This window comes from Dama dama, chromosome 4 (assembly GCF_033118175.1).
Source record: "Dama dama isolate Ldn47 chromosome 4, ASM3311817v1, whole genome shotgun sequence".
Lineage (NCBI taxonomy): Eukaryota > Metazoa > Chordata > Mammalia > Artiodactyla > Cervidae > Dama > Dama dama.
In genome coordinates this window covers 59,466,870-59,490,598 of record NC_083684.1, presented here as the reverse complement: position 1 = coordinate 59,490,598, position 23,729 = coordinate 59,466,870, and the positions used below count along the sequence as shown (strand labels likewise).

General features: G+C 48.9%; 1 protein-coding gene across 1 annotated transcript; it reads left to right on the top strand.

The window, feature by feature from the left end:
* Positions 1 to 7,388: 7,388 nt before the first annotated feature.
* SLC1A5 (solute carrier family 1 member 5) lies at positions 7,389 to 18,997 on the top strand. Its single transcript, XM_061139672.1, has 8 exons — positions 7,389 to 8,602; positions 10,956 to 10,998; positions 11,437 to 11,484; positions 12,324 to 12,490; positions 15,239 to 15,472; positions 16,269 to 16,463; positions 16,610 to 16,744; positions 18,158 to 18,997. Exons 1-8 carry the CDS (start codon positions 8,034 to 8,036, stop codon positions 18,390 to 18,392), a joined length of 1,626 nt encoding a protein of 541 aa, XP_060995655.1. The 5' UTR covers positions 7,389 to 8,033; the 3' UTR covers positions 18,393 to 18,997.
* The last annotated feature ends 4,732 nt before the right edge of the window (positions 18,998 to 23,729 follow it).

The window sequence follows — 23,729 nt, the reverse complement described above, 5'->3', positions numbered from 1 at the left end:
AAAATTTAAGGAGGGAGATCATGCAGGGCTCCTTTGGCCAACCATTTTTCAAGCTGTTTTGAATCAGAGACACCGTAAAGTGTTTATTTTGCATGCAACACAGTATATGGATGAACAAGTATATACACACACACATAAATTAAAATTTCACGAAACAGTAGTGACTTGTACAATATATTCTATTTGACCTTTTTTCTCTTTTTAAATCGGAGTATAATTCCTTTGCAATGTTGTATTAGCTTCTGCTGTACAATGAAGTGAATCAGCTATATGTATGCATGTATCCTCTCCCTCCTGAACCTCCCTCCCACAACCCTCCTCTATTTGACATTTTGAAAAATTAACTGCTTGGAACCCACTACTTTATTTCACACCCTACTAATAGGTTAACACTGGGGTTAGAAAATTTAGATGTCCAGGCTGTGCTTAGAACACTTGGACTCCAATCAAAGGAGGGGAATTCTAGAATCAGCAGGTGTGATGTCTTAGGTCTGCTCAAGGATTCTCCCATCCTCCTATCCCTCTAGGCACGTGGTGGGATTGTACTTACCTCCCTTTGGAAGGTAGCCTTGAAACCCAGGAACCTGCATTTTAACAGACAACAGGAGCTGTGAGACTTGGGAAATTTAAGAAACAGTGACATAGTGATAAACTCCAAGAGGACAGGGCAGAACCTGCCTTGGCCTTTGCACAGACTCCAGCAGGACCCAGCGCAGAGCTGGGTGCTTAGATAACATGTGTTCAAGGAATGATTTTAACTTCAGTCTTTTTATTTCTGTCTACCTGATCTAAGGCTTCCCTGGTGGCTCAGCGGTAAAGAATCTGCCTTTAGTGCAGGAGCCGCAGGAGATGTGGGTCCAATCCCTGGGCCAGGAAGATCCCCTGGAGGAGGGCATGGCAACCCACTCCAGTATTCTTGCCTGGAGAATCCCATGGATAGACGGTCGCAAAGAGTCGGACATGACTAAAGTCAGACACGACTGATAGCGCTTACCTCTCCAGCTTCATTTCTCAGCAATTTCCTCTGTTTCCACTCTGGCCAGATGGAACTCCTCTGGGTTTCATAAATTTCCGATCTCCAGGTCTTTGCCCTTGCTGTGTCCTCTGCCTGTTTCCTTTTCCTCCTCTCTTCACTGTCTGGCTCTGACGTCCTTCCAAATGCAGCTCAAATGTCCCCTCCTGCAGGAAGCCTTCCCTGACTCCATTTCCCAAGCTGGGTTTCCCCTCTGAGCTCCTCCATTCCAGTACTACTCTGGGTCATCACTGTCTGTCTATCCCACTGGATTCTGAACCCAAGAAGAATAGGAACTAGGCTTGTCTCAGCCACTGCTGGGTCCCCAGTACCACCCAGCACAGGGCACCCAGTAGGTACTAAGGAAAGGTCCATTGAATGCATGAATGCAAATCTGAAGTAGGAGGAGAGGCCTGATCACAAGCCTAATGGAGAAGGCTGAAGCCCTGGAGTTTACTCAATCCCTCCCAAGGTCAGACACCTAGTCCTCTCAGGGAGGATGAAGTTCAGAACTATGCCCATTTCACAGGCGATAAACTGAGACCAAAAAGGACCTTCTTGCTCTCATCCCAGCCGCCTCCTGGACCCTCTCACCTCCTTCTCAGAGTCTTTTTTTTTCCCCCTAATGATGAAATCTGAATCTGGGTAGGAGGTTTGGCTGAATAGCAAGAAAGCTGGCCGAGACCAGTTGTCTGTTTTTCTCTCCAAGCCTGAGGAGGACAAGGGGTGGGACATTCCTGGCCAATCCTGAACCAAACCCTAAAACCCTGACCTCATGGCTGGGACCCACTGTGTACTTCCTGAAGGTTCTGGGATTCTAGGATCCCTTGAGTTCTGGAGCCTTCTCCCTTCCTCCCCTCCATGTCTGGCACCCCTGTAGGTGGCCAGTGACTAGCCCAAGCCTGGTCCACGCTCACGTTGCCCAACCGGCCTGGGTGGCGTCTCCGTTGCCAGGGGCTCTAATTACCAGGACGGCTGCCAGCAGCTTGCTGGCCCCCAGCCTGGCCACCTGGTGCCGGGTCCCACCTGGGACCTCTCAGGCTCTTCTGCTCCGTGGTCCCTGGGGCCTGAACATTCCTGGGCAGAAGCACCAGTCTGTGAGTCTGCGGGAACTCACAAAGAGGTTTTTATTACTTCCACCCTTAGGTATAATGTTGATATCAAAAGGTCATCGGAGCTTAAAATACCATGAGGCTATGATTTGCCAGACACCAAGCCAAGCGTTTTACACACATGAACTTGGTTCACCCTCCGTGACCTTGGAGGCAGATGCTATCCTTGAAGCTCATTTCACAGTCAGGCAAACTAAGGCTGGAGGATTGAGTGACGTGCTGGAAGTCATTCAGCTGCTAAGCCATGAGACAAGATGACGTTTTCACCGTGCGGTGCTGCCAACGACTTCCTTCCTGTAAGTTCCCATTCTGAGCAGTTTCTGTGAATTCTTGCAGAGGTAGTCAATTCAGAGGAAACATTTATATATATATATATTAAACTTATTTTATTTATTTTAATATATTTTATTTATTTTAATAAACTTATTTCTTTATGGTAACTAATGACATATTTTATTTTTATAAATATTTTTATTTATTTTAATTAATTAATTTATTAAAATTTTTGTTATATATGTTTTATTTATTTTAATTTAATTTTTGACCTCACTGGGAGGCATGTGGGATCTTATTTCCCATCTACCTAACAGGATTGAACTCGAGCCCCCTGCAGTGGAAGCAGAGATTCTTACAGATTCTTAACCACTGGACCACCAAGGAAGTCCCTATATACATATTATTTATGTATACAAATATATTTTTTTGTTATATAGATTATTTGTTGTTTTTTTTTTTCGCACAGATGGTAGGGTGCCCTGCCTTATATACTTCGCCTGTATCTTACCTTTATTTCCTTAGCAATATTTCTTGACCCCCTGATTTGGTATTGAAACCTGCTCTCCACCCAGTTCCCCATCTGTCTCATTCTATTGGTGCTTCTCAGTGGGTCAGGAGGGCTTCCCAGGTAGCACTAGTGTGAAGAATCTGCCTGCCAGTGCAAGAGACTCTGGTTCCATCCCTGGGTCGGGAAGATTCCCTGGTGAAGGGCATGGCAACCCACTCCTGTGTTCTTGCCTGGGAAATCCCACGGACAGAGAAGCCAGGCGGACTCAAGTCCATGGGGTCTCAAAGAGTTGGACACGACTTAGTGATGAAGCAATAACAACAACAAAATGTTCCATTCACTGGATATGGTTTGTTAAATGATTGAAGGAATGAACTACTGAATAGACAGATGCCTGGCTAAAGAGCTTGGACTTTGTCCTGAGAGAAGTCACTGGGGTGACTAGATTAGATCTGTGCTTTTGAATATTCTAGGCTCTTCTCATGTACTTATCCCTTCACTCTTTCCCTGGGTTTGGTCCAATCCCTCCCTATCCCAACAGGGATGCCTCCTCTTCCAGGCAGCCCTGCCTGACACCCAGTCCGGGTCAAGCATCCCTTCTGGGCTCCTTCATCCCAGCTCTGCTTACTCTGTGTTGTCACAGTTGGAGGGTGTGTCTGTCACCCCCTTTGGACTGTGATTCTCCAGAGGATAGGGTTAGGACTATCTTGGTCATTCCTGGATCCCTGGCACCGCCCATCATAGGGCCCAATGCAGTGATCAGAATAAATGATGGTCCCTTGAAGGAAATAGCTCTGCTTGGGGTGAGGACCAACTGTAGGATAGCTGGGACATCAGATAAGGGTTGAGGACCCCTGAGTTCTAATCCCCTGCCCAGGTAGGGGTGGGGCCACAACAAACCTCATTACCCTGTCTGCTTCCAAGTCACTAAAACAGGATTGATCTCAAAGATTAGTGAAGATCTGAAAACCTTTGATAGCATCCACACAAGGGCAGAAACCCCTCCTGCTGCCTTAGAGGTTTGGACCGGGTTCGATCCCTGCTCAGGGAACTAGATCCCATGTGCCACAACAAGAGCATGCATGCCGCAACTAAAGATTCTGCATGTTGTGACTCAAAGATCCTGCCTGCCATAACGAAAAGTTTCCACAGGCCACAGTGAAGATCAAAAATTCCAGATGTGGAAGCTAAGACCCAGGGCAGCCAAATAAGTTAATTAAATAAATATTTTAAAAAGAGAGAGTTCTTCCCAGATTGTCCCAGTGGGCTCCACCTTGTCATTCAGATCTCCTGGCAAATGGCACCTCCTCAGTGTGGTCCGTCATGGACTGTTCTGTCTGTCTCTGCTGGGCAATGAACGGTTTCTTTTGTTTTGAATGGTTTCTCTTTCTCCAGCTCTTATTCCCACCTGACAACCCAAGTTCATTTCCTCATCTCCCCTCACTGGAATGCTAGCGAGGAGTTTTATATGAGTTATTATTTTTTAATGTTATTTAAAAAGTTTTTATTAAAGAATGGTTGATTTACAATGTTGTGTTAGTTTCTGATATGCAACAGTGATTCAGATATATATGTATATGATTCAGGTGTGTATATATATACAGTTTTCTTTTCCATTATAGGTTATTGTAAGATATTGAAGGAATTCCCTGGTGGTCCAATGGTTAGGATTCATGTTTCACTGCCAGAGCCCGGATTCAACCTCTGGTTGGGGAACTAAGATCTTGCAAGCCACATGGCATGGCCAAAAAATAGATAATGAATATATTTCCTGGGCTTTATTTTTAATTTTTTCCTTACTGTGGGATCCCCAGCCCCTTGAACGGCACTTGGCCCCTAGTAATGGCCCGAGGAGTATTTGTGGAATGAGCAGAGTGCTGAGGAATTGTCCCCTCGTGTTTTGCGTCAGGGGTCTCTGTGTACGTCATCAAATTTACACTCACAGTGACTCTAGGACAAATGAAGAAACTGATGCTTAGCTGATAAGTGGTGGAGTCAGGATTCAAACTAGTCTGTGTGGCTGTAGTACCCATGCTCTGCATCTAGCAGAGAGCCGAGCATGCGGGAGTTTAATGTGAGTGTTAAATGTATATGACTTTAGAGTCAGAGGGTGGGGTGAGGGACGGGGGCTTTCTGAAGTAGAAGGCGTGGAATCTGGGAGAATTTGGGAGGGAGAGCATCCAAGAGACCCAGGAAGGAGGTCCATATGGCCACTTATGCCTAGGTGGTGGGCTCTTCAGGTCCTGGGCAAATTCTTAGCTCAGTTTGGCCCCTTCTGTTCCTGCCAGATGTCATCATAAGCTCTCAAAGCTCCTGTCCAGGCAGGTCGAGGGCTAGGGCTGGCTGAGATCAAGTGACCAGGAGGAATAACTCACCACCAGGGGCCAACACCATCTGGAGCTGGCTGGGGACTCCCAAGCCATGTTCTTCAGTAATAATGACAATAACAACATTAGGGTCTTCCTTGGTGGTCCAGTGGCTAAGACTCTGCATTCTCAACGCAAGGGGAGCAGGTTCAAATCCTGATCAGGGAACTAGGATCCCACATGCCACAAGGAAGATCAAAGATCACGTATGCCACAACTAAGACCTGGTGCAGCCAAATAAATAACATAAATGCTAAAATATTTTAATAAAATAATAATATGTATTTATTTCTTGCTTCTGGGAAGAAAAGCTACGACAAATGTAGACAGTGTATTGAAAAGCAGAGACATTACTTTGCCAACAAAGTGATGGCAAACAGTCAAAGTTATGGTTTTTCCAGTAGTCATGTACAGATGTGAGAGTTGGACCATAAAGAAGGCTGAGTGCAAAAAAAAAAAAAAAAGAAGAAGAAGGCTGAGTGCCAAAGAATTGATGCTTTCAAACTGTGGTGCTGGAGAAGACTCCTGAAAGTCCCTTGGACAACAAGGAGATCAAAGTGGTCAATCCTAAAGGAAATCAACCCTGAATATTCACTGGAAGGACTGATACTGAAGCTGAAGCTCCAATACTCTGGCCGGCTGATCCTAAGAGCCGACTCATTGGAAAAGACCCTGATGCTGTTGAGGACAGGAGAAGAGAGTGACAGAGGATGAGATGGTTGGATGGCATCACCGACACAATGGACATGAGTTTGAGCGAACTCCAGGAGATAGTGAAGGGCGGGGAAGCCTGGCGTGCTGCAGTCCATGGAGTTGCAAAGAGTCGGACATGAGTGAGTGGCTGAACAGCAGCAACAAATATTTTAGAAAGATAGTGACAACAATAAGAGTAGTCATAGTTAACTTTATTAGGAGTTAACCTGTACCGCATCTAAATACTTTGAATATAGGGTCTCATTTGATCTTCAGTACCCAAGGAGGTCTGAGCTACTATTATTCTCCCCATTTTATAGACTTATAAGTGTAAACAGGCTTATATAGAGGTGGTGACTTGCCTAAGGCCCCACAGTTGCTTCAGAAGGAAGCCTCTGAGATGATCACTATCAATACTCTTTACAAGTGTGAACACCTGATATGTTATCAGAGAACAGTCCAGGTGGGAAGGAAGTAGGATTTCAACATGGCCAGGAGAAATAGGAGATCATAACTGATTCCCTTTAAGGTTAGGGTCTTGAGAGGCAGGCCTGCAACTCCCAGCTCCCTTCAGGTGTGGCTTCAAGGTGAGTGACTTCCTCTGGCCATAAGGCCCAGTTTTGCCCATCTGGAGAATGGGTATATTAGTGGACCCAACTTCACCAAGTAGTTATGGAGATTCCAGTGAAATCAGGTATATGCATTTGTCAAAAACCAGTAGGCATCACTAATGGTTTGTGCATTTTGTGAAAAAGGACTGTATACAGGGAATTCACTGGTGGTCTAGTGGTTAGGATTCAGCACTTTCATTGCCCAAAATGTGGGTTCATGCCCTAGTCAGGGAACTAAGATCCTACAAGCCAATCAGCGGCCCCCCAAAAAAAAAAAAAAAAAAAAAAAGACTGCGTACAAATATTGAACTCTGATTAAGAAATGCATACTGAATTGTTTAGAGAAAAAGGGTGCTGATATTTGTAACTTACTTTGACATGTATCCAAAGAAGGTGAATGCGTAGATGGCTAGAGAAAGATAAATGGATAGAAATGGTTTCACCATACTTTATACTTCGATATAAAGTATGGTGAAATAACTGTAGACTCTAGGTCTAGGCTACATGGATGTTCACTGTAAAATCCTCTAAACTTTTTTGTATGCTTGAAAATTTTCATAATAAAAAGAGGAAAATATTTGGTGAAAGCAAAAGCCTTAGATTAAACTGAATTACCATTTAAAATAGATAATTGCAAATTACCTAGCTAGAGGGAAGTGGATTACAATCTTAATAACTGAAGTCACCCCTGTTCTAAGTCCTGCCCCTTGAGCGGGAGAGCCAATCAGCAGCGGCGCGATGGTTTCCACCCCCCCACCTCCCCCCCCCACCCCCCCTCCACCCCCGCTCTCTCAGGCCTCGCCCCGCGATTCTTAGTCCCGCCAGCTTCCGCCAGAGCAGCTCAGAGCCACGCGGCGCGCCCGGGAGGTTTGGTTGTAGGCTAACAGCTGTTTACTCCCGGGGTCTCGGGCCGCCGCCTTCGGCACCGCGGGGTCGAATCTTCCCTCTTGGACCCAAGAATCTGGGCCCCTCTCTTCCCGGAGCTCCGTCTTCTGGCTTCCAGACTCACTCCCCAGCCCTGTTTCCAGGACCCCGCCAACCTCCAGGTTCCCGCCTCCCGGATCCAGGCGTCCCGGATCTGAGCCACCAGGACCTAGCCTCTTGAAGACCTCCGCCGCTCGGGTGTCTTCAACCCTTCCGGAGCCGAGGACCCCAGGGTCCCATTTCGAGAAACTCCCGTGTTCCTAAACCCTACGGTCAAGAACGCCAGCGCTCCCACCTCCCTGCTTTCAGCGCCGGGCACAGACCGAAAACAGAGGAACCGCAGCGCCCAGCCAAGGTACTCTCAAACATTTCAGCTTATAAGAGCCAAGGAACTTGAGCGCCGTGAACTCACAACTGCAAAGAATTCTTGAAAGTTCTAGCCTCCGGACTCTGTTAAAGTTTTAAGGAACGTCAGCGTCCTGGGAAGGAACCCCCAAACGCTCCCAGCTTGCAGAACCAGCGGCGTTCATCATGGTGGCCGATCCGCCTAAGGGAGACCCCAAAGGGTACGCGGCGGCGGAGCCCACCGCCAACGGTGTCTCGACGTTGGTCCCCATTGAGGACGCAGGCTCGGTAAAAGGCGGCCGTTGCGGTTCCGGGGGTCAGGTGCGTCGCTGCCTTCGCGCCAACCTGCTCGTGCTGCTGACGGTGGTGGCCGTGGTGGCCGGTGTGGCGCTGGGACTGGGGGTCTCGGGAGCCGGCGGCGCGCTCGCCCTGGGCCCCGCGCGCCTGCAAGCCTTCTCCTTTCCGGGAGAGCTGCTGCTGCGCCTGTTAAAGATGATCATCTTGCCTCTGGTGGTGTGCAGCCTGATCGGCGGCGCCGCCAGCCTGGATCCGAGCGCGCTCGGCCGCCTGGGCGCCTGGGCGCTGCTCTTTTTCCTTGTCACCACACTGCTAGCGTCGGCGCTCGGCTTGGGCTTGGCGCTCGCGCTGCAGCCGGGCGCCTCCTTCGCCGCCATCAACACCTCGGTCGGAGCCATGGGCCGGATGGAAGAGGCCCCCAGCAAGGAGGTGCTCGATTCGTTCCTGGATCTTGTGAGGTCAGACCCCGCCCTACCTGGTGGAGGGGTGGGGGGTAGGGGTGCTTCAGCCTGGTGGGGAGGGGAGTCGCCACGTGGACGGAAGAGAGGTTTGGAGTCCTCGGGTGGGGGGCCCGGGACATCCCCAGGGCCTCAGGAAAACGGGGTGGCATAGTTGGGGGGCTCTGGGGAGGGTCAGGGTATGGAGGGTGAGGACGCACTCCTGAGGTTTCTAAATGTGAGGGCTTGGGTACATAAACGGGACCCCACAGGAGAGTGATAGGCGTGGAAGTCTTAGGAGTGATGCTTGGTGTCTGGGGTGGCGGGGCGGGGATGTTGAGGGGGGCCTAAGATGGTCTCTGCTGTGAAGAGGGAGGATGCTGAGGGGATATTGGAAGGGAATCTTTGAGTGTTGGAGGGCCCCAGGATGAGATTTCTGGATAAACATTTAAGTCCCCTGTCCGGATAGAAGTTTGGGGAGTCCTGCATCAGGGGGCGCTGAAGGACTTGAGGAGATTGGAGGGACCCCCCCCCCCCCAACCAGGCCCTCTTGCCACGTGGTTCCCCCACCATGTGTCACCCAGACAAAGCCAGGTCGTTTTCTGAGCCTGTCTTCCCCGCCCAGTTCATCTGTGTTGGACCCTGCGTGCTGCCACCTGTGTAGCCTTTCTGTCCCATTTCCTGCTCTGTCTGGTCCCTGGCCACCCTCCGCTGGCACTAGGCTGCCCAGAGAAGGGGCAGATTCTTTTCCTTCCAGCTTTTGCTCCCGGCTCCTCGAGAATGGCTCTTCTCCCTTCTGAAGGAGGGCAGACAGGCTGGGTCCGCATGGCCTTGCCTCTGAGGGCGGCTGATTCAGTGTCTCCAGGTTGGTTGGGACCTTCCTGGAAGTGGTGGAAGGAAATGACGAGTCACGTTACAGGGTTCTCCCCTGGCCTCTTGACGTCGGCGCAGGCTGATATTGGGGGAAGGCTTGGTATCCAAAAGTTAACGTGGGTGGGCACCTCCTGGCCCAGGCAGATAGATGTGTCCCGACCCAGCCCTGGCTGGCCTGGGTGAGTACAAACTGACCTGCAGACAGGCACAGCCCCCTGAAGGCTGTTTGTATGTGTACAAGCTTTGCGGTTGTGCCAGATCCACGTAACGCACTTGGCCAGTCACTCGACAGCTGACCTGGAACGTCTCAGAACCACCCAGCTTTATAAACAGCTGACACACAGCTGGACACAGGCATGCAGACACGCGGCTGTGCCATCTCCCCGACACGTGGGCTTATACCGTCACACACGCCGGGCGCTGCCACCTTTTCAGCACAAACAGCCACTCACTGATGCTGCCGATCACACCAACATGTGAAACACTGCCTAAACACAGCTCAAGAGTGCATAGACACTCACATACACCTTCAGGTCGCACATCTCTAAACACTAACCCGTGCCCCCTGCCCCCAGCTGAAGACCAGCACCTGACAAGCTTTACCATCCACCAGCAACAGCTGCCTACCCATGGCTTTGGTGAGAGGGAGGATTTGAGGCTACCAAGTGGTTAGGACTGTGAAACCAGCCAGCAGGGCTCAAATCCCAGCTCTGCCACTTCTGCAAGTTTCTTCACCTGTCAGTGCCTCAGTTTTCTTTCCTGTCAAATGGGGATAATAGGGCCCCACCTCAAGGGCTGTTGGGAGGATGAAATGAGTTGATTTATATACAGCACTTAGTCCAACGCCCATAGTTGCCTTGGCTGTTATTTTTGTCTTAACCTGAGAGACAGGGGGCTGCTGTCTGACTCCTTCACATGCTCCATGGGGTTTAGTGCATGCCACTGTACCCTTAATCACACCCAGACACCCTCACACAAGAGTTGGCCGCATAAACAAAGATGCCTTCACGACAGCACAGCCAATCCTTGTCACTTTCTCACCAACACACCCAGATCTTCCCCACACTCTGCAACCCACCAGCCAGCCCCCAGGGCCAGCCCTTCCTCAGGCCTGCAGGAGGAAGTGGCTGATGCAAGATGTCCAGGGTATTGAGGCTGCTACAGGGGTGGAGCCCAAGCCCTGTAACCCTGCCCCAGCCAGCATGGGAAGCTGGCATTCATCAGTCTCAATCAACACTCCCTTGGGGCTAGAACACTAGTCTCCTGGGGCCCCAGGAGTCTAGCTCAGACTCCCCACACCCTGGAAAAATGTTCAGGGCCAGGTCCATCTCTGCCTGGCTGAGCCTGGCTGAGGCATGGTTGGGGTACCACGTCTGGGTACAAATGGGGCCTCTAAGGTTCCCTTCACCCCAAGAAGCCAACCCAGTAACCCTGATACCCCCTGATCTCCTGCCTTATCTAATACTCCCCCCCCCCACCCTGCCCATGTTTCTCTCTGCAGAAATATCTTCCCCTCCAACCTGGTGTCTGCAGCCTTCCGCTCAGTGAGTCCTCGGGGGTGTCCCTTGGGGTTGGGGGGGTGGGCAGGGAGGGAATGCCTGATTTTGGGTGGCGCCTGGAAAAACACACATGCCTACCTATTTATAGGCCATAGTGCGGGGCTTCTGGGTGACCTATGAATGAAACCCATCCACGCCTCTCTGAGAATATGGGTTCTGAGCCCCATCTGGGTTCTAATTCTAACTGGGCGACCCTGAGCAAGTGCCTTTACCTCTGTGAGCCTCACAATTTCCACCTCTGGAAAATGGGGGTATGAATGGTCCTACTGCAGTGGGGTTGCTGGTGGGATGGAACAAAATCACTATAAGGGATGCCTAGGGCGGGCTTTGAGTATTAACAGAGCCAGGGTGGGGTAGGGGAGCCTTGATGACAACTGACAATGACAATTGACCCTGACTCTTTCTTCCCAACCCCTCCTGCAGTACGCTACCTCCTATGAGGAGAGATTTTTCGACGGCACCGTGGTGAAGGTAAGAGGTGGGAAGGGTTGGGGTGGGTGGGGGGCTGCACCTTGGCCCATTGTTGTGGGTTTTTTCATTTTGTTCTTACCCCTGTCTTCTGGATCTTCTAGCATTTGGGGTGCAGTCTGTTTTAAATTCTCTGAAGCCCCTCCCCAGTTTCTGTCTTTTCTGCCTTCCTGGAATCTCCATTTTGCCCTTCTTCCTCCCTACATCCATGCTCTGATCTGGGTTGTTATTCTCACCCCCACCCCCCACCCCACCCCACTTCAGCTTGGCTTTCCAAAGCACGAAACTGACCTCTCCTCTCTTTCCCCTAAAGCCCTCTCATGCCCCTGAGTGCCCTTGGAAGAAAGCCCAGACGCCTCGCCATAGTCCACGGGGCCCTGTGAGGTCCCACCCCTGCCCATCCGCCCACTCAGCCCCATCTTATGACTCTGCCCGGCCCATTCTACTCCAGCCACACTGAATTTCTTTCTCTTCTTTGAATGCCTGAGTTAGAGTCATTTCTAGGTTGTTGCATATTGTTACCTCTCTAGAACCTTCTATCCCTTCCCTGGTTTACCTTGTTCACCCCTAGTCTCCAGGTCTCAGCCCTCTCCTCCAGGAAGTCCTCCTTGATTCCCCTCCTCCGAGCTTGGCAGCACTGCCTTCCTCAGTTCCCATACTCCCCTGGGTTCTCCCTTGCCCACTCTGGGTGGTCCCTGAACCTGGACTATGGGCCTTTGGAGGAAGGGGCCCGGCGAATGGTCTTGTCTCTGCTGGGTCCCAGCAGTGCTCAGGACAGGCCCCCAGTCCCTGTGCAGGTTGACCGAATGGCCCCTCCCATCCCCATCTGTTCTTGCCCAAAGGTGCCCATTGGGAGCGAGGTTGAGGGTATGAACATTCTGGGCCTGGTGGTGTTTGCCATCGTCTTTGGCGTGGCCCTGCGGAAGCTGGGGCCCGAGGGAGAGCTGCTCATTCGCTTCTTCAACTCCTTCAATGATGCCACCATGGTGCTGGTCTCTTGGATCATGTGGTAAGTGATGGGAGTGGGGACATCTGTTCCTTCAAACCAGATTGTCTAGATTCAAGTCTCGCATTAACTGTTCCCTGGCTGTGTGACTTTGGACAAGTGACTTAATCTGTCTGTGCCTCGGTTTCCTTATCTATGAGACGACAGTGCTGTATTCCATGAGAGTTAAGACTGATCCCAGAACCTTATTGATCCTACTGCTAAGTCGCTTCAGTCATGTCCAACTCTTTGCAACCCTTTGGACTGCAGCCCACCAGGATCCTCCATCCATGGGGATTCTCCAGGCAAGAATACTGGAGTGGATTCCCGTGCCCTCCTCCAGGGGATCTTCCCAAGCCAGGGATCGAACCTGAGTCTCCTATGTCTCCTGCGTTGGCAGGCGGGTTCTTTACCACTAGTGCAACCTGGCACCGGAAGGTAACAAAAAGACAGCCGGGCTGTGGGCACAGCCTGGCTAATGCATCTCAGTTCTCCTGATTTCAATGTCATCAAATGTTTGCCTTTGGATCAGTGATCGAAAATAGTGCCTGCTTTATAGGGTTATCATGAAGATGAAATGAGTGACTGGGGCGTAAGTAAAGCACTTAGAAAGTGTTGTAAATCTCTTGCACCTACTGAGCATTCACTTAATGTCAGCTACGATTATTATTAATATGTATGAGCTTTTGTTAAATGGCCTCAGATAATGAGGGGACAAAACACATGCTGAGGCTTTTGGCTTCACCCTTGCCACCTCCCTCTGCCATGTCTCCACATGGTGTCACATTGATTCTTAGCACCCATCCTAGATCAGAAGGTCAGAAATCAAGAGGCGGGGGACTTCCCTGGTGGTTCAGTGATTGACTCTGTGCTTCCAATGCAGGCTGGTGAGGGTTCAATCTCTGGTTGGGGAACAAGAATCCCACATGCCATGCAGCATGGCCAAAAAAGGAGAAATCAGGAGGTGGGTTAGGGCTGCTGCTTTTTTACCAAATCTTCCACCCTGACCTTGATTCCAGTGTAGCTGACATCTACAAAGCTGCTGTTGGAACTAATAGAAAAAGTTTGTTGTTTAGTCACTCAGTCGTGTCCGACTCCTTGCAACCCCATGGAGTTGCCTGCCAGGCAACTCTGTCTGTGGAGTTTTTCCAAGCAAGAATACTGGAGTGGGTTGCCATTTCCTACTCCAGGGGATCTTCCTGACCCAGGGATGGAACCTGTGTCTCCTGCACTGGCAGGCGGTTATTATTATTATTATTTTTTTTTTACCACCGAGCCACCTGGGAAACCCAGTAGAAACACTTGGTGGTTGGGTCAGAGTAGGCTCTGAAGCTGGATAGCGTAGTTCCCATCCTGGTGCTGCTACTTCCCAGCTCTGTGCCCTATGACATGTTACTTATCCTGCCATGCCTCAGTTTCCCCAGGTGGAAAATGGGATTGATAGTACCGGGCACGAGTGAGTTAATATATGTAAAGTTCTTGGGTTAGTGCCTGACCCATAGCATGCCTACGGTAAATAAGCTTAGCTAATATTTGTCAAGTAATGATGTAATTTCTGGGCGCATCCCAGTGGCTAAAGTTTGGGCATTTGGCCAAACCGTGGTACACAGGTGGCTGGGAAATGGTGCTTTTCTTCTGTTACTAAAGAGGAGAAAGGGGGGCACCTCCCTAGTGGTCCAGTGGTTAAGACTCCACGCTTCCAAAGCAGGAGTCCCGGGTTCCATCCCTGGTCAGGGAACTAGGTCCCACATGCTGCAACTAAGTCTCCGCACAGCCAAATAAATGTTAAAAAAACAAAGTAGAGGAAAAGGGGTTTGGAAACAACTAGCCATAGTGATCAGACAGTTGAGGTGATGATGGGAGCCCTCCTGGTGGGGATGCACGAGCAGCAACCCCTGGGATCTTCACTCCAGGAGTTAGAAAAAATCCCAGCTGAAGTCTAGTTGTTACTGTCTAGTTGCCAAGTTGTGTCTGAGTCTTGAGACCCCATGAACTGTAGCCCTCCAGGCTCCTCCGTCCCATGGCATTTCCCAGGCAAGAATACTAGAGTGGGTTGCCATTTCCCCCTCCAGGGGATCTTCCTGACCCAGGGATTGAACCTGCATCTCCTGCATTGGTAGGCAACAGGGAAGCCTAGCTGAAGTCTTTAGATTTCACTTATTTGGGCACAGAAAGCTTTCAACTCATTTCAACTGGCATCTCATTTAATCCTCCCACAGTTCTTGTGAAGTTGGTAGCATTATGGGTCCCTGTTTTATAGACTGATTTGATTTTGTTTAATGCAACGGTAGCTGCAAGAGTCTCAAAATAAAAGCTCCCTCATGGGGTTGTGGTGAAGATTCCATCCTCTTCAAGGGCTCAGCGCATCATAAATGCTTCATACCTGGGAGCTGTCATTAAGACATGAGTCAGGATCCTTATTTTTCAGGGAGAGACAGTATATTAGTTTAAGTCATGTCAGCTGCTGTAACAAACCCCAGAAAATGTAAATGGTATGCAGGGTGGGTGTTTCTTTCCTGGTCATGTGTTAAGTGCAGATCTGGTGGGTGACTCTACTCCAAGTGGTGATGGAACCACCCAGACTTCTTTTACATCCCAGCGGCACCATGTTCAAGGGGAGAGAGTGGCAGATGACAGGGGAGGTGTCTGAACTCCAGTCCACGATGCAGTGGGCGCTTCCTGACTTTGAGGAAGGCTGAGATGTGCCCAGCACAGTACCTGACATGGGTGAGCATGTGATCTGAGGGGGCAATCTGTCTCTTGTGTAATTAGGTATGCCCCTGTGGGCATCTTGTTCCTGGTGGCCGGCAAGATCGTGGAGATGGAGGACGTGGGGCTGCTCTTTGCCAGTCTCGGCAAATACATCCTGTGCTGCCTGCTCGGCCACGCCATCCATGGGCTCCTGACACTGCCCCTCATCTACTTCATCTTCACCCGCAAGAACCCCTACCGCTTCCTGTGGGGCATCATGACACCGCTGGCCACCGCCTTCGGGACCTCCTCCAGGTGTGACCTTGGGGCGGACCAGGGCAGGGCTTTTAAGAGTAGGGGATCTGGAGTGGGCATCTGATGTCTAAAGACCCCTGGAATTTTGTTTGTGGGACATGGGATCTGGGCACAGAAGCCATACTTCGGTATGTTTCTCATAAGGTCCTGGAAAACCCCTCTTGTTAAGAAACTACTGTCTTGGAGATTTATTACTCCCTTTCTGAGAAGCCGTCCCCGCCCCTAGGCCTGCCCTTGAGGGACTCTAGGACCCTGGATCCAACCTCTCAAAATCGCCTTCCACCTCTCCTGGGTAGTTTGTCCATCTGCTGGCCCTGTCCCCTAGGAATCTAACCTTCCCCACAGCAGCTTAGTCGAGCTATAGGTAGATAGGTACCTATTATACCTGTTATAGGTAGATACGGAAGGGGAGTGAGTCAGCAAGCACTCAGAATTTAGGTATGAGTCTTTATGTGTATTTGGCAAGTAGTGATTGGTACTCTCCCTGGCGGTCCTCTACTCTATATTTCGGAGTGCTTTCATTCTATGGGATCCCTAGTGCCTTCTGTTTCTGGGAAAAGAAGGGCATGGAGAGCTGGGGAGGGCTGAGGACAGGGGGGGGAGGTCTGGGGATGTGGGAAGCACGGGGCGGCTAGGCTAGGGGGCGGCTAGGCTGGTGAGCGGAGCTTGGGCCCCAGTTGAGGCACTGTGGGCGGGGCCGGACCCAGGGGCTGGTCAGGGGCGTGGCTGGGCAGTGGGCGGGACCCGGCTGGCCCGGCCCAGGGAGCGCTGCTGACTGATCTGTGGTCCCTCGCAGCTCCGCCACGCTGCCGCTGATGATGAAGTGTGTAGAGGAGAAGAATGGAGTGGCCAAACACATCAGCCGCTTCATTCTGCCCATCGGTGCCACGGTCAACATGGATGGTGCCGCGCTCTTCCAGTGTGTGGCTGCAGTGTTCATTGCACAGCTTAACCACCGGTCCTTGGACTTCGTGAAGATTATCACTATCCTGTGAGTGTGGGGTGGCTGTGGCGAGGACCCCCGACCCACCTGACCCCTCCCTTGACAACAGAGAAAACCTAGGCGGAGCAGCCGCACCCCCGCAGCTTCTCCCACTACCGAGGGACCTCCCCGTGACCTCCCTTCTCCTCCCCCAGGGTCACGGCCACAGCATCCAGTGTGGGCGCAGCGGGCATCCCAGCTGGAGGGGTGCTCACTCTGGCCATCATTCTCGAGGCGGTCAACCTGCCGGTTCACGACATCTCTTGGATCTTGGCGGTGGACTGGCTAGTGTGAGTGTGGGTTTGGGATTTCAGGGGTTGCTCAGGGGTACTCCTGGGGAAGGGAATGAGCAAGAGGGTCATTGATAGCCTCTGAGAAGGAGAGGAGAGGAAAGAAGGAATTCTAGAAGAAAGGGGAAGGGACCTGGAGTGTTCCAATCAGAGGGAAGGAAAGGATCTTTGGGGTTCTAACAGGAACTGCCCTGGTAGTTAATAGAGCAGACTCTTCAGCCAGGCTCCCAGATCAGCTGTTGCTAGCTATTATGACCTTGAACATAAGATGTGTACGATTATTACACATAAAAACTTTATTACACATAAAAACTTAATCTCCTTGTGTCTCAGTTTCTCCATCTGTAAAATGAGAATAGTTTCTCCTGAAGGATTAGATGACTTAATACAAGCAGCTTTCTTAGAACAGTAAGTAGTAAGTGCTACATCATTGTTAGCTATTATGAGGAAGCTATTAGGAGCCTAAAAGATTAGAAGACAGTTTGGTTTCAAAACTTAGAGAGTTACCATGTATCTTAGCAATACCACTCCTAGGTTTAAACCGGAGAATTGAAAACATGGCCACAAAAACTTGTATATGATTGTTCATGGCAGTACCATTCGTAATAGCGAACAGGTGGAAACAATCCGAATACTGATCAGTTGATAAATGGATAAGCAAAGTGTCATATGTCCATACAATGGAATATTACCCAGCAATACAATGGAATGAAGCAGTGATAAAAATGTAACATATGACCCTTGAAAATATTATGCTAAGTGAAAGAAACTAGACACAAAGGACCACATTGTATATGATTCCATTTATATGAACTGTTCAGAAGAAACAGATCTATAGACAAAGTAAATTAATGGTTGCCTAGGGCTTTGGGGTGGGAGGAAATGGGAAATAATTGCTTAATGGATACAAGGGTTTCTTTCTGCCATGATGAAAATAATCTGGAATTAAATAGTGGTGATTGCCTAACTCTGAAAAAAACTAAAACCCACTGAGTTGTATGCTTTTAAAGGGTGAATTTTATATCTGAATTATATCTCAATTTTTTTTTAATGGCATACACACCCACACAAAATGTATACAAAGAGGAAGGAAGAAGATCCTTAGGGTTCTAGGGAGTTCAGGGGGCCTGAGGGAGAATGTAGTATTTCAGAAGGAAAAAGAGGCATTGAGGGGTCTTCTGGGGCCCCCAGGAAAGGGAAGGGTGACTTTTTGAGGTTCCAGAAGAAGCGAATCTTGTGTTTTACTGGAAGGAGGATCACTGGGGATCCAGGGAGGATGGAGGAGATCTTTGAGGTTCTAAAGCAGAGAACTGCATGATGGGGCACTTGGGATTATGAAGATTGCGGGGGCGGTGGGCCTGGGGCCTGACCTCTCCCCTCCCACTCACTACCCTGTCACTGTTCCCCCTTCAGGGATCGGACCTGTACCATCCTCAACGTGGAAGGTGACGCCTTTGGGGCGGGACTCCTCCAGAGTTACGTGGATCGCACAGAGAACCGCAGCTCCGTGCCGGAGCTGATCCAGGTGAAGAGTGAGATGCCCCTGGCCGTGCTGCCGGTCCCCAGCGAGGAGGGGAACCCTCTCCTCAAAGGCTGCCCAGGACCTGCTGGGGATGCTGACACCTGTGAGAAGGAATCAGTCATGTGAATCCCCATAGAGACCTTCCCTGCCCCGATGGGGGGCACTTTGGACATCGGAATCATGGGGGATGGATGAACGGACAAACAAGGCTCTTGGAGGGCCCTGCCCACACATTTGGGAGCGATGGGCCTCAGTTCCCTCCCTGACATCAGATCCGGAAGGCCTCGCTGCTGGGGTGTATGTTGTTTGTGTGTGAATGAGTGTGTGTGTATGTGTGTGACTGTCTCCAAATCTGCCCAGTCCTCAACTCCTGGCCCCCACCCAAGGCTAGGAAACCATATGAGATGGAGAAGTAGCAGTGGCCTCCACACCCCATCCTGGCAGCTTGCTTCGCCTTCCTGTCTCGGGGCACAGGGCATCATGGGAAATTCTGTCCTCTGAGAGGAAGGATGTTCTGACAGGTTGCTGGCTCCTTTGCTGGTTATTTTGGTGGCTGTAGCTGCGTGTGTGTGTGTGTGTTCTGTGACTCCACGGTACATCCCACCCTGTCCCTGGGCCCTCTGTTCCCTCCACAATAGCAAACACTCCTTGGGAACACTGAAGGGAGACGGATAACACATTGCTGTTACTCTGAGGATGTTTATAACAATAAAATTGTCAGTTATATCTCATCAGATGTTTGTAAGAATTTGACTAAAAATGCTAGCTATGCAGAAAACAACAGAAAATATATGATAAATAGGACTTCATTGAAATGAAATCTGCTTATCGAAAAACACCATTGGAAACCACCATGAGATACTGCTTCACGCTTATTGGATGGCAGGGATCAAAAACCGCCAAGTGCTGATGGGGATGTGGAAGTGGATAGAGCCCATGTTGTTGCTGGTAGGAATGCACAATGGTCTAGTCATTTTGGAAAATCACTGGGTGATTATGAAAACGGGTGTTTTAATGTCAAAGCATATATTAAAATATCTCCTTAACCAGGGAGCTTGTGAGTCTCAGTCCTGGGAATGTACCCAAGAGAAAAGAAAGCTCCTATTCACTCAAAAACTGGTACACAGATGTTTAGAGTTGCTCTCCGTAATTGCCAAAACTTAGAAACATCAACTGGATTACTGGGTACAATCATCATTTGATGGAAGGCTGCTGGGCCAATATATATATATAGATAGATACACTCAATGCGATGCATCTCACAGATAACATTTTAAGTGAAAGGAACCAGAAATAGTGCCTTATAATTCCATTTATATGAAGGTCTACATGCTAAGTTGCTTCAGTCATGTCCAACTCTGTGCGACGCTATGGACTATAGCCCACCAGGCATTTCTGTCCATAGAATTCTCCAGGCAAGAATACTGGAGTGGATTGCCACGCCCTCCTCCAGAGATTTTCTTGAGGGATCGAACCTGAGGTGGGTTCTTTACCACTAATGCCACCTGGGAAGTCCCATATGAAAGTCTACAGCAAGCTAAACTGGCCTATAATTAGAGAACTCAGAACAGTGGTGACTGATTCCTGGGTCAGGATGATCCGCTGGAGAAGGGATAGGCTATCCACTCCAGTATTCTTGGGCTTCCCTTGTGGCTCAACTGGTAAAGAATCTGCCTGCAATGCTGGAGACCTGAATTTGATCCCTGGGTTGGGAAGGTCCCCTGGAAAAGGCAAAGGCTACCCACTCCAGTGTTCTGGCCTGGAGAATTGTATGGACTGCGACCCGCAAAGAGTAGGGCATGACCAAAGAGTAGGACACGACTGAGTGACTTGCACTTTTACATGAGGATCTGTCGGTTTGGAGAGGGCAGAAAGGAACTTTCTTCTTAAACAAGCTGTAGGGCATGTGCCATCTTAGTTCCCAACCAGGAGTTGAAATTGTGCCCCCTGCCTTGGAAGCTCAGAGTCTTAACCACTGGACTGCCAGGAAATTTGAGGGCAACTTTCTATGACACAGAAAATGTGTATCTTGATATGACTGATGGTTACACAGATGTAAACAGTTGGAAAAACATTAACTGGTACACAATACGTGGGTATTATCTCCCCTCGGTATGTTATCTTCTAGTTAAAAGTTCTGTACTACCAGTGGTAAATTCCTTTCCCACTATAACCACCTTCATAGTAATGCAGTTTCCTCTTGGTATCTTTTTTTTTTTTAAAGTCTTTGCTGAATTTGTCACAGTACTGCCTCTGTTTTGGTTTTTTGGCCCCCGAGGCATGTGGGATCTTATCTCCCCAACCAGGGATGGAACCCACATCCCCTGCATTAGAAGGCAAAGTCTTAACCACTGGACTGCCAGGGAAGTCCCTACCTCTTGATATCTTAAGTCTCATTACCCTAAAATAATGGCCTGCTCTTTTTTTTTTTTTAAATCCCAATTTGCTGTTTGAATAAAAAAACTTGCTGTGTAACTGTTGGCAGTCCTATATGAGTCCCTGATGTGGAAGATAGCAATCAGGACTCACCTGTTCTAACAGGATCCTGTCTTGTGCGCTGTTGAAGCATATTACTCATGACGGATGTTCTCCTCCCCTTCCTGGGTCGCTGTGTAGACTTCAGCCGGTGCCCGGAGGCACCACCAATGTGGATCCAATTATAAATGTTATCTTGCAACTTTGACCTTTCTGCGGAGTTATTTAGTTACATCTCCTGATCATTGGTTGGGTGACCCAGAAAAGATTCGTATCTGATTCTGTGCAAAACTGTATTGTGCACAAACATAGCCACTGATGAGTCCATTGAGTTGAAAAATTAATTGTTTTCAATGTTTTCTATTTTGCCAAAATCTTTAGTGGGTGGTTTTAGAAGTATTTGATAAGAGTGTTGAATGATATTTAAGGAAATCATTTGGGGTTTTGGGGTGGAGATAGAGGTGTCTTATTTTCCTCACTTGAAATAGTTATTTATTCTCCAATTTTCTATTTCATGCTTTTGGGGGTATGCATTAGATTTGGGTTATGAGGGATGGCTGTTTAAAGAGATAAACACCTACATACGTAATAAATTGCATATACAATCTATGTAGAAAATACATGTACATATAAAGAATATGTAATGGCCAAATTCTGCTTTCTGGGGGGGTCAACATTATTGAGTATAACTTACATACAATAAACTGCATCAATCAAAGCACACAATGGGAGGAGGTTTGTTTTTTGCCTCGAGAATTGTGGGATCTTAGTTCCCTGACCAAGGATCGAACCTGTGCTCCATGCAGTGGAAGCTTGGAGTCCTAACCTCAGGACCACCAGGGGAGTTGAAGGATGAGTTTTGGCAGATACTTACACTCGTGAAAAACCACCACCACAAAACACAGTATTCCCACTGCCTCCCCAGATTTCCTCATGCTCCTTTACAGTTATTTCCTTCCTTCACCCCAGGGTCCAGCCACCACTGATCTATTTTTGATCCTGAAGGATTCCTTTTGTCTCTTTTAGAATTTCACAGTAGCAGAATTATACAGTATGGAGCTTTTTGCATCAGCTCCTTTGACTCAGCATAATGCTTTAAAGATTTGGTCATGTTTTCACACGTATCAGTAGTTCATTCCTCCCCCTGTCCAGCTTAATCACTGAGAACTATTCCATTGTATGGATGTATACATCTTATTTCATGTGTTCAAGGACATTGCATAGTTTCCAGTTGGGAGTTGCCATGCATGAAAGTGCATTTGTAAACATGTCTTTGTGTGCTATTCACTTTTCAGAGCAAATATTCTGTAATGTCCAGTGGTGATACACAAAAGAGATGCTACTTAGTAAATGCATTGGCCCATCTGACAGGCACCGAGACACGGACCCCCTTTCCTCCCACCATGCCTAGTGTGAGTCCTGGGCTGCTGGGTCAGGGGGAGATCTAGGGAGGGTGTCCCCCGGGAGAGCCAGCATAATAGGGGACTCTTGGTGGTCCAGTGGTCGGGGCTCTGCACTTCCACTGCAGGAGGCATGGGTTCCATCTCTGTTCTGGGAAATAAGATCCCCCATGCCGCACAGGGACACAAAAGTTAAATTAAAAAAGAGGGACTCTTGGCAGGGACCATTTACCAATGAATTAATAACCTGTAAGTTAATGCTTTTGTGTTTAAACCACAGGCATGGCCACACCAGTGCTTGTGCTGACTTGCATGTCAGCTCTGGGAAAGTCCTCTTGGTTCTCCTGAAATGAGGTTCATAGGTAGTGTAACCCACTCACACCTGATATTAAAAATGATTCCAAAAAGCAGCAAGGTCCTGCTACGCAACACAGAAAACTAGATTCAGTATCCTACAATAATGGACATGAGTGTGTGTGAGTGTGTGTGTGTGTGTGTGTGTACAACTAAATCACTTTGCTGCAGAGCAGTCATTAACAAGACACTGTAAATCAACTATATTTGGATCAGAAATAAAAATTCAAAAAACAAATCCTTTCACACACAAAACAATCCCATATTGCCCAAACTGTAAGAAAAAGGAGAAATAAAAGAATCGGAATTTGGGACTTTCCTGGTGGTCAGGTGGTTAAGAATCCGACTTCCAGTGCAGGGGACACGGGTTTGACCCCTGACTGGGGAACTGAGATCCCACATTGCAGCAGGCCACCCTCCCTCCCTGATGGCTCAGACGGGAAAGAGTCTGCTTGCAATGCAGGAGACACGGGTTCGATCCCCGGGTGAGGAAGATCCCCTGGAGAAGGGAATGGCTACCTTGGCTTCTTGCCTGGAGAATTCCATGGACAGAGAAGCCTGGCAGGCTACAGCCCATGGGGTTGTGAAGAGTCAGACACGACTAAGTGACTAACTCTAGGCCAGCCCACAATTACTGAGCCCGACCACTCTAGAGCCCGTGCTCCACAATAAGAGAAGCCTGTGTACCGCAAGGAAGACCCAGTGCAGCCAAAATAAGCAAATAAATAAAAACTTTTTAAAAAAGGGTAAAAATGTATAATGTGTATTTCAATATGCAAATATGTGGGGCCACCTCCCCAGAAGCTGAGAGAAACCAAACATTTACACCTGTAAAGTGGCAGCTGCCTAGTCGGCTGTAAACACGCAGTGTAGGTGTTGAGTTACTGAGAACCCGGTGGAACATGATTTTTTGATATTGTTGACAATCCCTGGCCAAGCTTTGAACAAAACCTGATACAAGCTTCCCTCATCTTACATGGTAGTTGCACTTCCTGGAAAATTCAGAACTAGTGAAAACCATCCAAAAAGGACTTTGTTTGCCCAAGGAGAGTCTAGTTCTGGGCTTGGATAATTCTTAACCAGGTTTTTCCAAGTAAGGCTAAAATTTCATTCATTTGTGCTAGTGTGGAAGGGCTGGTTGTTACAATATTGAGAAAGCTTCTGTTCTGGCTGGTGAACCGTATAAGAGTAGTTGAGAAAGCAGTACAATTCAAAAAGACATACTGTAACAAAC